The following is a 13,808-nucleotide window of genomic DNA, read 5'->3' as shown; positions in this document are numbered from 1 at the left end:
GTGCGTGTTTGTGGGAGCAATGGCCTAAGCACTGTTTGTCAGAGAGAAAAGCTGTGATTTCAGTAGGAGAGCCCAAAATCACGGTAATAACAAGCTCCTGCAGTTCTTCAGGTGCTTCTGCAGCACTGCCCAGGTCCTGAGCATCAGCATCACTCAGCGCTGCACTGGGTGCTGCGGGTGGGATAACTGGGCACAAGAGGAACATTTTTCCCAATGAGAACAATCAATCACTGGAATAATCTCCCCAGGGAAGTGGTGGGTTCCAAAACACTGGACACTGTTTGTTAGGATTCAGCTGGAGAGGGTGCTGGGACATCTAGTCTAGGTCATGCTTTGCTAGAGAGGATGGAGTAGATGATCCTCAAGGTCCCTTCCAACCTGATACTCCAGGATTCCTCTGGAGAGAGGCAGAGGAGGTGGGAATGAACGCACAGAGGGGGCGAAGGGGAGCTGCAAGCTCACTACCTGAAGAATAAGCCTCAGAACTGTGAGGACCTGGGCACCTCCTCCTCTAGCACACAGATAAAGCTTAGTGGTGAAGCTTTCTGCCTTCAGAAGCTCCTCACAGCATCCAGCAGCAGGCGGTGAACTTTTGGTCTCTGGGAAAGCTTTGGTGATAGACGAGTACATACCTGTTCTAGCAAGAGGCTGTGGCTTTAGAGCCGAGAAGGAGCCGGGTCCTACCCTGAGCTGAGGGATCTCCTGCACAAAACCACCCCAGAGAACAAACCAGTTGTGGGGTAACGCGGTGAGCAGCGCACAGAGCAAACGCCCAGCACAGGGTTTAATTACTACGTACAAAAGTGCTTGGGTCGGGGCTGCTTTGGGCTGCTCCGGCTGTCAGCGAGCAGCTATGCGGCAGAACAGGATGTCGGATTAAGGAGACTCCAGCGAAACCCGTGCTGAGGACATCAGAGGGCAGCAGCCGGAGCTGGGAAGTGAGTGAGAGCTGGGTGGTACCGAGCAGAGCTGCCCGCAGCCTCCCGGGTGTTGCCTGCGCTGCTGCCTCAGAGCACGGCACACAGAGACCTGGCTGCTTGGGGCAGGACATGAAGGGGGTTTAGGGGCTCAGCTGCCTGGGGCAATAGGAAGAGGTGCTCTGCATGGGTGCAGGATGGACTTCTCTTGCCCCAGTGCAGCGGGCTGCGAGTGAAGGGCTGGGGGCTCTCACCCGTGGGCACGTACCTGCTGAGCGCCTTATCTCCACGCAGGAGGGTTAATGTGTAACCCGGCTCTGTTTGGTTAACCCAGGAAAGCAAAGAAGTGCTGGGATAGGCACGGTCAGGACAAGGATTTGGGCAGCGCGGAGCGACGGACGTGCTGGTAAAAGAGGAACAACGTTCATGATCTCTGCTCTTTCTCGTCCTTCGCTTTCTGTCCTTTTCCTGCTGAACGGGCTGCGGGGAGCGCCTCTGCCGCAGGGAGCGCAGGGCTGGGGGTGCCGGTGGGGTTAGGTACGTGCTGTGCTCCGGGGAGGTGAAAGCGTGGTGGGGCTGTCCCCAGTGGATGGACAAGGTGGTTTGAAGGTGGTGGCAGGGGGAAAGCTGGGGGAGACCCAGCGCTGCCAGCGGAGAGGCTGGGAAAGTGCGTGCTCAGGACAGCAAAGAGCCCAGGCAACTGCTACCTGCGCTTGAGGTACTTGTTTAAACTGATCTGCCATCACCTCCTTCCTCCCTGAGGGGGGATCCATCCTGCTGCCAAGCAGGAGCAGCCGGGATGGTGCCTGCGCAGGACAAAGCCCTTTGCTGTAAGGGTGAGGGTTTGCTTTAGACAGCAAGAACACCCTGCTTCTTTAGCACGGCTGGAGAGCTGGGGTAGAGGGCTCCTAGTAGCACTGGATATAAAAGAAAGTATCCTCTTCCTATAAAGCAATTAGCATTAATTGCTACCCAGCACCTCTTTGATGTCTGAGGGCTCAGGCAGCTTTGTAAAGGACAGTTACGGCAGCTCTCCCTGTTAAAGTATAGCTTCCCTAACAGCATTTTTAGTGGCAGCAGATACAGACATGATAGGAAAACAGCTTCTCAAGTGCCATGTATTCTAATGTAAATGCTCATGGGTTTAGTTGCTGTTATTCAGCAAAAGGAACTGTAAAATCCTTCTGGATCATAAACCCTGGGATTTTGCAGCACTGTTCCCTAGCTGGATGAACGCGTTAGAGCCATAATCACATCAGAGAGCCGGTGGGCAGGAAAATGAGCTGCTTTCTGCATAGATCCTCCCCAACACATAGATCCTCAATGAGCTCCGGCCTGAACTTTGCCTCCCCATGGAGGGGAGGGTGCCAAAACCTTGGCAGCTGCTTAGGTATCTGCAAACGCTGTTTGAACAGGAGCAAATTACTTCTGCCAATGGACACACGGTGATGGCATCCTTGGGACACCAGGACCTGGCGGGACCCCCGATCAGAGCAGGGCCAGGCTTTTTCTATGCTCTTGAACGAGGGCAGCAGGGAAGTGGGAGGCAATGAGGAGCATTGCAATGAGGCAGCAGGAGCCTCTTGCTGCTGAGAAGCAGATCCACATTTCGCATTGGAAATGTGCTGGGTCACAGTAAATCCACATGGCTTGTGGAAACCTAAAAACCCCCAGACTCACCTTGTGTCCCTGCTTCCTGACAGCTAAAAGCTCTGGCTATAAAGTTATCTGAATTCAATGGAATCCAGAGTATTGCTGTTCGAAAACCACCACTTACTGCGATGTCATTTAAGCAGTAAATAATGCCTAAGCTGGGACTGAAATAGTGGAAGGATTAGTTAGATCTGTCAGGGGGTGCTGTTGAAATCTGATTTTTGTGGTGTATCCCAATTACAAAGGATTCCTTTCAGGCTCTAACCCTCGGAACAAGCAGCCACTTCGGCTCGCTTATCACTCCATCTAATTCCCTGCTCCAAGACAAAAAGCAGCAGTATGTTCCTGTGCCATGGCCAGGTCACGGCACAAAGAGCTCCTCTGTCTCTCAACAAGCAAATCCTCTCGCATGGGTCCCTGTGTGCTCTTGGGGGGGGTGTTTTGCTGTTCTCAGCCTCCACAGCCCAAGCCTCTCCCAGACACCTAATAGGTGGTGTTGGTCCATTTCAGAAGCTCACTGCTTTACATCCATAAGTAATGATGACTTTTGTCTGGCACTCAGCATCTCCCCGCAGGCCATGCACCCTGCAAGCACATAACTGTCCCCTCTGCCTCCAGGACCATGCCCCAGGCAGATCTCATTGCTAGCAATCCCAATGGCAGGTTGTTTGTCAGGCAGTTACTTGCCCCATTTGGGTCCCACTAGTTTGGGGGTGCAGGCTGAACCCAGAAGAGTGGCAGCGGTGCATTGCCATGAGCCAAGGGGGATGCTGGAGACCCAGCGCTGCCCTGCTCCCCACAAGCTATGCCAGGCACATGCCCAAACACACCCAGGCGTGCCCCAAAGGAATGGGGGCAGCTCCCCATGGCCACCACACCCTTGCAGCCCCAGAGGAAGGGTGGCAGGAGGAAGCTCTTTGCCAAGAGGAAGCTCCCAGCAGAACAAGGCTGCAGCTGAACAGCAGCATTTCGGGTCAGCGTGGTCAGAGGTTTGGGGGGAAGAGATCCTATGAGTTGGAGCTGGGCTGGGGCTTGCACTGGGATGGGATCACTGATCCCATCACTGAGGCTGAGCTGGGCTTACAGCTTTTTCCTTCACTCAGGAACTACCTTATGCACATCTCCAAGATAACCACCAGCATGGGATGGCTGTGGATAAACAGTGCAGAGCTTACAGCTTCTGTAGCTCCACAGCCTGCCTGCTTGCATTGTCCTGGGGTACGGGACCTTGCAGGTTAATGCCTCTCTTCTGCTTCAGCCAGGACATTGCCCCTCGGGCAGCCTGGGATATGCCTAGGAAGGAGCTGGGAATGGCTGGCTGCAACTCCGGCAGCTGCGACAGCATGGTCAGCACGGCCTCCAACCACTCACAGCATGTAAGTATCCCTGTTGTGCCCAGCCTGGGCTTGGCTCCAACCCCTGCCACAAGCAGGGACCCCTTCCACTGGAGCAGCTAGCTCCAGGCCCATGTCCAACCTGGCCTTGAGCACTGCCAGGGATGGGGCAGCCACAGCTTCTCTGGGCACCCTGTTCCTGTTCTCTGCTCAGAACTGCTCTCCATGAGTGCTCTGGAAGCACTCGGGTACCCTGAGGCAGCACAAAGACCAAGTGAATTCCTGCTCCAAAGCACTCCCAGATTTCCAGTCCTGCCCCATGTACAGCAGCAATCGGGAGCCTTCACTGCTGCAAGGCCTCCTCTGGGGAATGACACCCAGAGCCCTGATGCTCCCTTGTTGCCTGAAGATGCTGATGCAGATAGTGCTGGCACTGGGTGAGCTCCCCAGGGAGGGATTAGACCAGTTGGGTAACTAGGTCAGACTGGCTCCAACAAGGGTGACTTCACCTGGACAAGACAACGAGCAGTACTCCTGGCTGACAAGAGATTCATTCCTTGGCTAAGGCAGATGAGTTTGGGCCATGGCTGTAGATGTGTCATTTTTCACTATCTGTCCATTAAAGCTTGTTTGTCTCCCAACACCGATTCCAAGATTGATGGACTAATTACATCCTGTCTGACTTGGAGCATAATTGATACGTGCAAGTGCAACGCTCAGTCCTGAACAGGTTTTCTATTTGATAGATTGCAAACCAGAACCAAACCCTCTGGGATGTATTAGGGATGGAAAAACTGGTTGCAATATTGCCTGGTCAAAGATTTGGATAGGTGTCTGTCTCTGCAAAACAACTCCACCTCGGACAATTTCTCCTCCCTGCTTGTTGATTTGATGCGCACCCCATCCTTTCCTGCCCCTCTTCTTTCATGGCATATTGCTTCTATCACCGTGTAACTTGGTGCTTCCACAGCAATCACATCACTTGATACTTGAAATACAACCAAAAGTAAAGATCTTGTTGGGAGAGCAAGGAGAGGGATCATCACCCGCAGATAAGTCTCTGGTATTTAGGCAAGCTTCTGAGATAAATCACTGCCCATCAGTACAGGCACCTATAGACTACCCATGGTATCCGTCTGCTTATATTTCAAGGTAAACTAAAGGACTAAAAGGTAAAGACCAAGTTTCCAAGTTAAGAATAATCCATCTCCTCATGTTCATTGCAGGGCAATATAAAAATGGCCTTAAGTATACACCTTAGGAGGTTTTTAGAGCAATTTGTGTCGTTTTCTGTAGCTGTAAATATCAGTTTCTGAATAGCCACGGGCCAAGAGCTGTCACACATCTCCTAACTTCCTTCTCCTCCCTCTGCTGCCTTTTTTCTCTCTTTTTCAGAGCGATAACAGTTATGACTACTTATCTGTAGAAGAGAAAGAATGTCTGATGTTCTTAGAAGAAACTATTGGCTCCCTGGATGCAGAAGCAGACAGTGGGGTCTCTACCAATGAGACCGACTACATGGAGCCCTTCAAGCAGCCTGGTACCCAGCCTAAGAGAGACTCCATCACCCAGGGTAAGCTGGAAACCCATGGTCCAGCCCTGGTTTGCAAAGGCAGTGCTCTGCCATGGCTGTTCTGGCTTAGCAGGCAGGAAGGAGTGTGTTTTGCAAACGAGGTGTCCATGGGGTGCGTGACTTCATCTCTCTCTTTGCCTAGATCTGGAAAATGGGGCTCCCTGCCTGCAGCACGCAGCTGAACACAAGAATGGTAAAAACCCCTCTGCCTTCCCGAGGTCAGCTCCAGCGGTGGTTCCAAGCTCAGGCTATTCCAGTCTCCCCAGGATCACCACTGTAGCAAATGGAGCCTCTGACAGCAAAGCAACTGTCCACAGAGTGGAGGACCCAGTGCCAGGAGATAAATCCTCGCAGGGGATGGCCAAGGAGGACAGGCTTGACCAACCCAGCATAAGAAGCCAGATGAAATCCCTGGAATCTTTGCTTATCCAACCTCCAGATCCCTTCCAGGATGAGCTGGTGAGCCATGAGTGGTCACGCAGCAACCGCTCAGATGACAAGAGGGAAACAGCCAAGGAGACCAAGACTTGGATGTCATGGGGCCAGCCAGAGAAACCCACATTGGAAGAGGCCCCTCAGGACCCTGATCCCAAGCGCGGGCCTCCCACAGCCCCCAAACCACGAAAACTGCCACCAAATATCATCCTGAAAACCAGCAAACCCAGCCCAGTGGCGCTCGCCGCAGAGCCCAGCCAGAAGGTGAAAGCATCACCTCCATCCTTGGCCAGCGACGCCACTGCTGAGAAGGTGAATTCAGGGCACCTCGACCCCAAGGAGAGGGAGAAAGCCCGGCGGGAGGCATTGGAGAAGCTTGGACTGTCGCAGGACAGGAGGGAGCCCAGCGTCCACCTTCACCCTACAGCGCATCCCCAACCGAAGGAGGTGCCGTTCCCCACCCCTGGGGAGCCCCAAGCAGGCGATGGGGCAGTGGAGAGGTCGGTGCCGGGGGTCCGGCAGATGACCTTCAAATCCAACACCTTGGAGCGCTCCGGGGTAGGGCTGAGCAGCTACATGGCCAGCGCCAAGGAGCAGAGCGTCAAGACCAGCAGCTCCTTGGGCAAGATGTCCTTCATCGAGCGGCTCGCGCCCAGCTTCCTCAGGAGCAGCCGCCCCAGGCCGGTGTCCCTTGGGACGGGGAAGGACTTTGCTGGGCTGAAAGAGCCGGGGCAGGTGGAGCAGGAGAAGAGCAGCAAGCGGCGATCGCACGCGCTGCAGAGCTTCCCCCGGCCACCCCGCTCCTCGGTCAGCGTCAAGATTTCCCCCAAGGGCGCCACGGATGAGAACCGGCGAGAGGCGCTGAAGAAGCTGGGGCTGCTGAAGGAATAGCTCCGTGGGCACTGGGGCTGCTGGGCAAGCGGCTTTCCCCCCGCATCCAACTGCTTTCACTGCCTGTCCTCAGGCAGCACAGCCATAACCATCTGCTGCTGTGATCTCTCGCCTCAGCATCCTGGGAGAGGTACCGCGGGAGGTATTTGGAGCATCACCAAAGGAAGTACCACCACGTGTACATAACCTTTTGTATATAGCAAATGTATAGGAGCTATTTATGTAAAGCATCGCTCAGCACGTGGATGGGGCATATTCTCCTACAAAGTCTTCAATGCACTTGGGGATTCATTGAAACAGGGAAGCCATGGAATTGGGGGTTTGGCTTGTTTTAAAAGGCATTACCTGTGGATAAAGCCTCTCTGGGAAGAAGTGCAGGACTCTGCTGCTGCTTTAGGGTCTTATGGTCTTTTATTAACTTTATCAAAGCCTTTGAGGCCTGAGCACTCACCTGCCCCATACGAGTGCCTCCCAAAAGCCACCACTGCCATGTACAAAACCACAGACCCACGGGCAATGGAGGGGACACAGTGATGCTCCCCATGCACAAGTGCCCCTAAGGGCCTGGCTGGCTTCACATCCACTGCAAGGCTACGCTCACATCCATCCCTGACAACCTGGATACAGCACTTAGACACAAACATCCATCTTCACTATGAAGTGACAGTTAAGAAGCAACAGGTTGTGTTGGTGGCAGACCCAGGAGTGCTGCCCCAAAGGAGAGATGTGAGGCTGAAACACCACCATTTCAGCCCCTTTCAAACTCTTCTCACATCTTTCAGACCCAGCTGATGCTGTCAGTGTTTTTGCTGCACACCTTTTATGACAAAGGTGGTTTATTTCTGTAATAAACTTGTATATGGTCCAAAAATGGCTTTGTAATACAGAGTGGTGTTGCAGTCAAAGCTCTGGTATAGCTAAGCAGGGAGTTTAAACCTTCAGTATGTCTTGGCTTGAGGACTGGGGTGACCCAGGCAGCTGGGCATTGAAAATGAGTCTGAACCAAATACTTGGGTCTCTTGCAACCCAGGACCCACATGAGATGGGATTTTGTGTAGGTGCTTCCAATGCAATAAGTAAATACAAAGTCTTCTACAGCACTAAATCATTTCCATCACTGCCCCTGCAGTACAAGCAGCTTTCCAAGGGAGCCTTGTGAATACTAAACAGGCTCCTACTGACAAAACCCAGAGCCAGGCTTCTGATTCCTCTCCAAACAGACATCAGGAGCTTTGGTTCGCATGGAAAGAAGGGGAGGGCATCCTTCTGCAAAAGCTGTGTCAGTTCACACAACAAAGGTGTGCCCAAGCGGAGGGCACAGCACTGACCCATGTAAAGAATCCAAGGAATGTGAGAGAATGATGTCTGATCAGCTACACTTCATGGAAGCAGGGAAATGCTTGTTTGTAGCTCAGCAATTAACTAAACTAGCTCTGGGCTGGCCAGCAGCAACACAGACCTGTGCATCAGGGAGGAAACCAGAGGCTGCATGGGTTAGGGTCTGCCCAAAACCTCAGCAGGTTGCTCAGCAGGCACCATGTTGTATGTACATTGGCTCCAAAAGGGGGAAGGAACCTTTGTTATGGAAGGTTCCTAACTCATCCAGCCTGAGCCCAGCACCTTATTTCAAGCCTGGAGCTGGGTCAGTCGTGGCCAGGCAGGACCAGCAAGCTGCTGCATAGATGCACACCATGGGAGATAACTGCAGCCCAGACCTGGCTGGTTGTGGGGATGGCTTTAACCCCAGCATGGCTGAAGATGCAGCTCTGCCACATGCCTGGAGCATCACCACTGGTTTAATGGGTTTGGGGGGGGGGGGGGCGTCAGGGAGGATTAAGGTACCCTTACACAGGGTGTAACCTGTGACCTCTAGGCTAACACATGGGCAAAGACATGGGGGCTGCTCTGCGCCTACAGACTGGATGCTCACACCACCACCATGCTGTCCCCTTCCTCCCTAGCTGCCTGCTCATGCCTGAAGCAGGAGGCAGAAGGAGCCGCTTGGATTTAGGAAGCTGACCCCTGACACTCCAAAAAGCTCCATGGAGCTGAGAGGTGGCTGCGAGAGCAGGATCCATCCCCCAGCAGCAGGGCTGCTCTCTGGGTGGCACAGAGCAGTCATGTGTGAGCTCTTGCATAAGGTCCCAGGCCGGGAGTCACACAGCCCGAGGGGATAACAGCTCCGTTTCCAATAGCTGCAAACATACCTAGCCTGGAAAATGCTCTATTTTGCCTGCAGGAATGAACAGGGCTTGCCCATCATGAGTGATCCAACCCAGAGGGCCCAGCAGCAGGAGAAGCACTTCCCATGGAAAGGCACCGATTGGAGCTCATTCCCAGAGGAATGACCCTCATCTCCTGTGGCTGTTGTTTCAGTTTATTCTGTTCCCATTTACACTACCTGAGCCACGTGCACTGCTCATGTTCATGAGCATCACTCCACCCCATCACAGCTGAATAAGCAATCTTTGGAAGCGAGGTTTCCTCAAGGAAATCTAAGCAAACCTCAGCTTTCATGCTTGACACGTATGTTACACTGTAGTACCCCCTGGTTCTAAATAGAGGATTGAATAGAACCCTTTGTTCCCAAAACCAGGTGTTTTTAAGGGAAATTCAGGTTCAGTTTCAGGCCAAAAATGCTTGCAAAGGTACCTGAATGCTCTCCTTTCTCATCAGGTAAATAAGGTGAGATTAAGGCTGCAGTAGTCATACATCTACGTTATGCAAGGGATGGGCACTAAGACAGATCATTCAGCAGCATAATGCTGGAATCAGCAGTGGATAAAAAAGGATGGTCAGAGGAGAGGAGCATGAGGATGAAAATGCACTATTAAACCATGGCAGCACAGGATTCAGAGAGCTGACCCCTTCACCCAGAGCTCAGTCTTGCACCTCCCTCTCTGCTTTCATTTATGTTGTGCTCTCACTGCCTTTAAAGTCAATGATTTGCACTTGAAAGTCCACAGCCTGAGCTGGGTGGAACCTCTCCTGCTGCTGCCTGCACACGGGGCAGGCTGGAGCCTGCACATCCCATAGGCAGCACCAGTTGTCCCTGCTTTGTTCACAGGGGAAGCAGCATCACTCACAGCAGCATCTATCACCCAGGTAATTGCTCCCCAGCCCTGGCCTGCTGGAACACTCCCTCTGTGCCAGGCAGCACGGACCACACTCTGCTACTGTAAGGTAACCCATAATCCATCAACTGAAAGGAAGAGATTTACCTTAGTTCCAACCCAAGAACATCTCTCATCAGCAGTCTCCAGCATTGAGCTCTCCTCAGCCAGGCTCCCCCGGGTTCATCACAATGACCTGATGTCAGAGCAATCACAGCAGCTCCAGTTCACTGACTGGCAGGAGTCAGAGCAGGGGCTGAGCTTCTCTTTTATAAAGGGAAAAAGGTGGTGGGTGATCAGACGAGCTACTGACTGCCTCAGATGTGCTCCCCCAGCACTAAGAGGCAAGGGGAAGGCTGCTCCTGGCTATTAATGCCAATTAACAGCAGCTGGGGCTATCTGGGAAGTGGACATGAGGAAAGCAAGAGTAGAAAGCAAATCCATCTCCAGGCTCAGTTGGATTCCAGCTGAGTTCTCTTGTCTGGGTACCTCTGACAGCAGCCTTCACACTATTGATTCTGTGCATAATCTGTTGGGTTTGTGCCCAGGAGGCAAAATCTCAGCAGACCCCAGCCAAAAACCAGCCGTGAAGAGAGATCATAATACAGCAGCAGTAACCTGGGGAGTTGGTAGATGCACCCTCAATGCCTTAATGCAGATTGTACACACTGTGTTTATGTGGTGCGACGATGCTAGGAAAGACCCAAAGGAAACACTCAGCTTTGCATCTTGCATGGGGTATTCATCTGCTTCCTAACTATCAGTCCCATAGTGGCTCAGACGTATCATTTCCATGTCTACATGAGCCTGTCAAGACCTACTATCCCAATTAAAAGCATTCTTGGGCACATCTTTCATTACAAAGGTCAAACTGAGGAGAAGGGGTTTGTTAAATCCCGGTGCTATCAAAGAACATCAGCTCTGCTGGGAAGTTTTAATAGCAGGCTTTGTCACCGTGCACTGAGGGTGTCAGTAGGGAGCCCTGGTGTCCCACAGGAGGTGGGGGAGATGGGTTGGTTACTGCTGGCCTCACAGGTCTGCAGCTGGAGAACATCATGAGCTGGGAGACCCATGGACCCACTGGAGTCGCTGCAGCTCTGTGGGAGGGGACTGTAGACACCCCAGAGTCTTTAACCACGTTCCAATGGGGTTTAGGCACTAACCTGCAGCTGAGTCTCTGCCTTTCCCCTGCTCACATGAAGACAAGAACCCCCTCCAACTCCAACTACTGCAGAAGGAGGGATACATTGCCCCTATTTCAAGTATTGCTTCATAACCTCACCAGGATAACCCCCATGCTTTGCTTGTTTCTCTTCCATTCAATGCTGTGTGGGGTTATTACAGGAATGTGTGGCAAATGGAGGAGGTGTGGGGAGTGTTCCTGTGCAGTGGCACTTGGTATTCCTATTGCCCCATCCAGCACAAATGACCACACAAGGAGGAAGGCAATGGGTCTGTGCAGGACCTCGGGGTGAGGACTCATCCAGCCACAAGGCTGCTGCTTCAGCAGCGATGCTGTAATCCCCACAGGCATGTCGAAACCCTGCGAGCCTCTTGGTGGCTGTGATAAACCAGGGCTTTGTGCAGTCAGGTGTGGTGGAAGTGCTGCTGGGCTTCAGCAGGCTCAAGCATAGGAGCAGCATTCCCTGAAAACCAGTTTCCTCCTGGCTCCCCCAGGCCAAGGGCTGCTGATGTGCAGCTCCATCACGCTCAAACATGACTGTGCAATCGGTGTCCTTGGGTGAATCACAGCTCTCAGATCCACACAGCCTGGGTGATGCCTGTCCATGCCCAGGACAGCCTAGTGCAGGATTTGACCCAATATACTCTGTCTTTCTCTCCACTACCCTGACCGTTGCCACTGCAGCTCCAGTGTGTGGTGCTTAGCACTGGAGAAATGATGACCTCCAGACACAGCGAAGACCAAACCAAACACGTTCAAGCCTTTGACTGCTGACTCCTGCTGTGTTCAAATGAGCAGGGGTTTCCTGCTTTGGGTTTGTTTTGCTTTACTTGCCAGTGATCCCGATTTACCGGATACCTTAGAACCAAACTACATTCAACGTTCCTCATTCCGGCTCTTCAAATCCATGCTCCTGGTCAGGCAGGGGCACAAGCATGCTCCTGCTTCTCGAGATCTCAGCTGTTCCTTGTTTCCAAATACCCCTTAAGTCACACAAGAGCAGACAGGCTCCTTGTTGTTCCTTGGACAGGGGTTTATGTGCAGTGATAACGTATTTGCCTTGTTCCAAGCACACTGCCCTAGATCGAGTTTAATCATTAACTCCTGTGGGCACTGCAGAGCAAGCAGGGCTTGTCAGCCTTTATTAACAACTGCCTGCAGACAAGCTGGGCTGAGATGCTGACAGCAACCTTGACAAGCGTGCAGGGGTAAAACACGTGTGGCCAGAGCCCTGCTGCTGCGTGGTGCACATCACACTGATGAGATTCACCTCCCAGCATGTGTTTGCTATAGGAAGGCAAAGAAATTCCCTTAGCAAAAATAGCCTAGTAGATAAAAGGCTCTAACTTGTCTGAAACCCCCCTTTAGAAGAAGGTGCAAGACAGTGGTGCTCTCCAAGAGGGTCCTTTCCACATGCAGCCATCACTGTTTCCCTATGGAGCCATCCTCTTTGCTGCTGCTGCTCCCGTTATCATCCCAGGAAATGATGCTGAGGTAACAGCCCACATTGCTCCCAGTGCTGCTGCCCCCACTGAATTCACTTGCTTTTCTCATTTAAAGGATGTTTGGTCCCCATTTGTCCTGGGGTGAGCTTGGAACTCCTGGGACTTTGTACAGAGACCCAGAGGTGCATTCCTGCCCGGGATGGGTGAGGAACCGGTGGTGCTGTGGGTGAGCTTGCTTCTCCCAACCCCTGAGGACCATCTCTGTCAAAGGCAATCTGCCTCCACCACAAACATCTCCACACCCCATTGCCCTCCGGAGCAGCTCGGGATGTAGAACCTGGCCCCACTGGCTCCTCCCAGGACACTAACCTGGCAGCAACCCCGCTGCCTTTCATCTCTCCCTGCTCTCCCCTCCTGAAGCCTGGTGCTGCCTGGCCTGGCTTGCCTGTTTCTCCCGGTTCTCCTGCAGTTCTGCTCCTTTCTGTGTGCACATGGGCCATGGCGTTTGCTCCGTGTCATAGCAATCCCAGTCTAGAGAAGAGAAAACTCCTTAAGGAGAGACCTTAGAGCAGCTCCAGTGCCTAAAGGGGCTGCAGGAAACGTGGAGAGGGGCTTGGGACAAGGGATGTAGGGACAGGCCAAGGGGAATGGCTTGAACCTGCCCGAGGGGGCATGTAGCACCGTTTTCCAGCTGGATGTCCCCCACTAATGGCTCATAAGCCCTTTGTTCCAACAGCAGAGCCGTGCCTCCTCCCCGGGGTGAGCGGCTGTGACACTGACACAGGGTGGCAGTGTGTGCCCAGGGAGCAGCTCCCACTGGGTGCCTTTGGAGAGGCCACACTGCAGATGGGGAGCAGGGCTGCTGGCAGCCCGGGACAGTGACCCTTGGGGTGCAGCAGGGTCAAACACCCCCCTTGCCCACAGTAATAAATGATGCACGGGGATGGTCTGTCGTGGTTTGGAGCCAGGCAGGAGCTCAGCACTGCACAGCCCCTCTGGTGTGATGGGGAGAGAATCAGAAGGGTTAAAATGGGGGAACTCAGGGTTTGAGGTAAAGCAGTTTAATTGGGAAAGCAAAAGCCATGCAGGCAAGCAAAGCACAGCAAGGAATTCATTCACACGTCCCATCGCAGGCAGGTTCAGCCATCTCCAGGGCAGCAAGGCTCCAGCATGTGTGACTGTGGCTTGGGAAGGCAAACACCATCTCTCTAAGTGTCTCCCCCTGCTCTTCCTTCTCCCTCACACATCTTTACATGCCAAGCAT

At 53.0% G+C, this 13,808-nt stretch overlaps 1 protein-coding gene across 2 annotated transcripts; it reads left to right on the top strand.

Annotated features, from left to right (window-relative positions):
• The first annotated feature begins 514 nt into the window (after positions 1-514).
• On the top strand, positions 515-7,674 carry CUNH1orf116 (chromosome unknown C1orf116 homolog). Of its 2 annotated transcripts, none has more exons than XM_061362885.1 (5): positions 515-748; positions 1,252-1,323; positions 3,829-3,946; positions 5,300-5,477; positions 5,620-7,674. In XM_061362885.1, exons 3-5 carry the CDS (start codon positions 3,860-3,862, stop codon positions 6,801-6,803), a joined length of 1,449 nt encoding a protein of 482 aa, XP_061218869.1. In that variant the 5' UTR covers positions 515-748; positions 1,252-1,323; positions 3,829-3,859; the 3' UTR covers positions 6,804-7,674. The 2 variants fall into 2 exon arrangements, with proteins under 2 accessions (XP_061218869.1, XP_061218868.1); XM_061362884.1 differs by having other exon boundaries at positions 515-938.
• Positions 7,675-13,808: the final 6,134 nt, after the last annotated feature.

This window comes from Neopsephotus bourkii, unplaced genomic scaffold (genome assembly GCF_033783945.1).
Source record: "Neopsephotus bourkii isolate Nb327-2 ecotype Australia unplaced genomic scaffold, CSIRO-AGI_Nbou_v1 NB_1139, whole genome shotgun sequence".
NCBI lineage: Eukaryota > Metazoa > Chordata > Aves > Psittaciformes > Psittacidae > Neopsephotus > Neopsephotus bourkii.
This window is presented reverse-complemented; position numbering and strand designations above follow the sequence as displayed.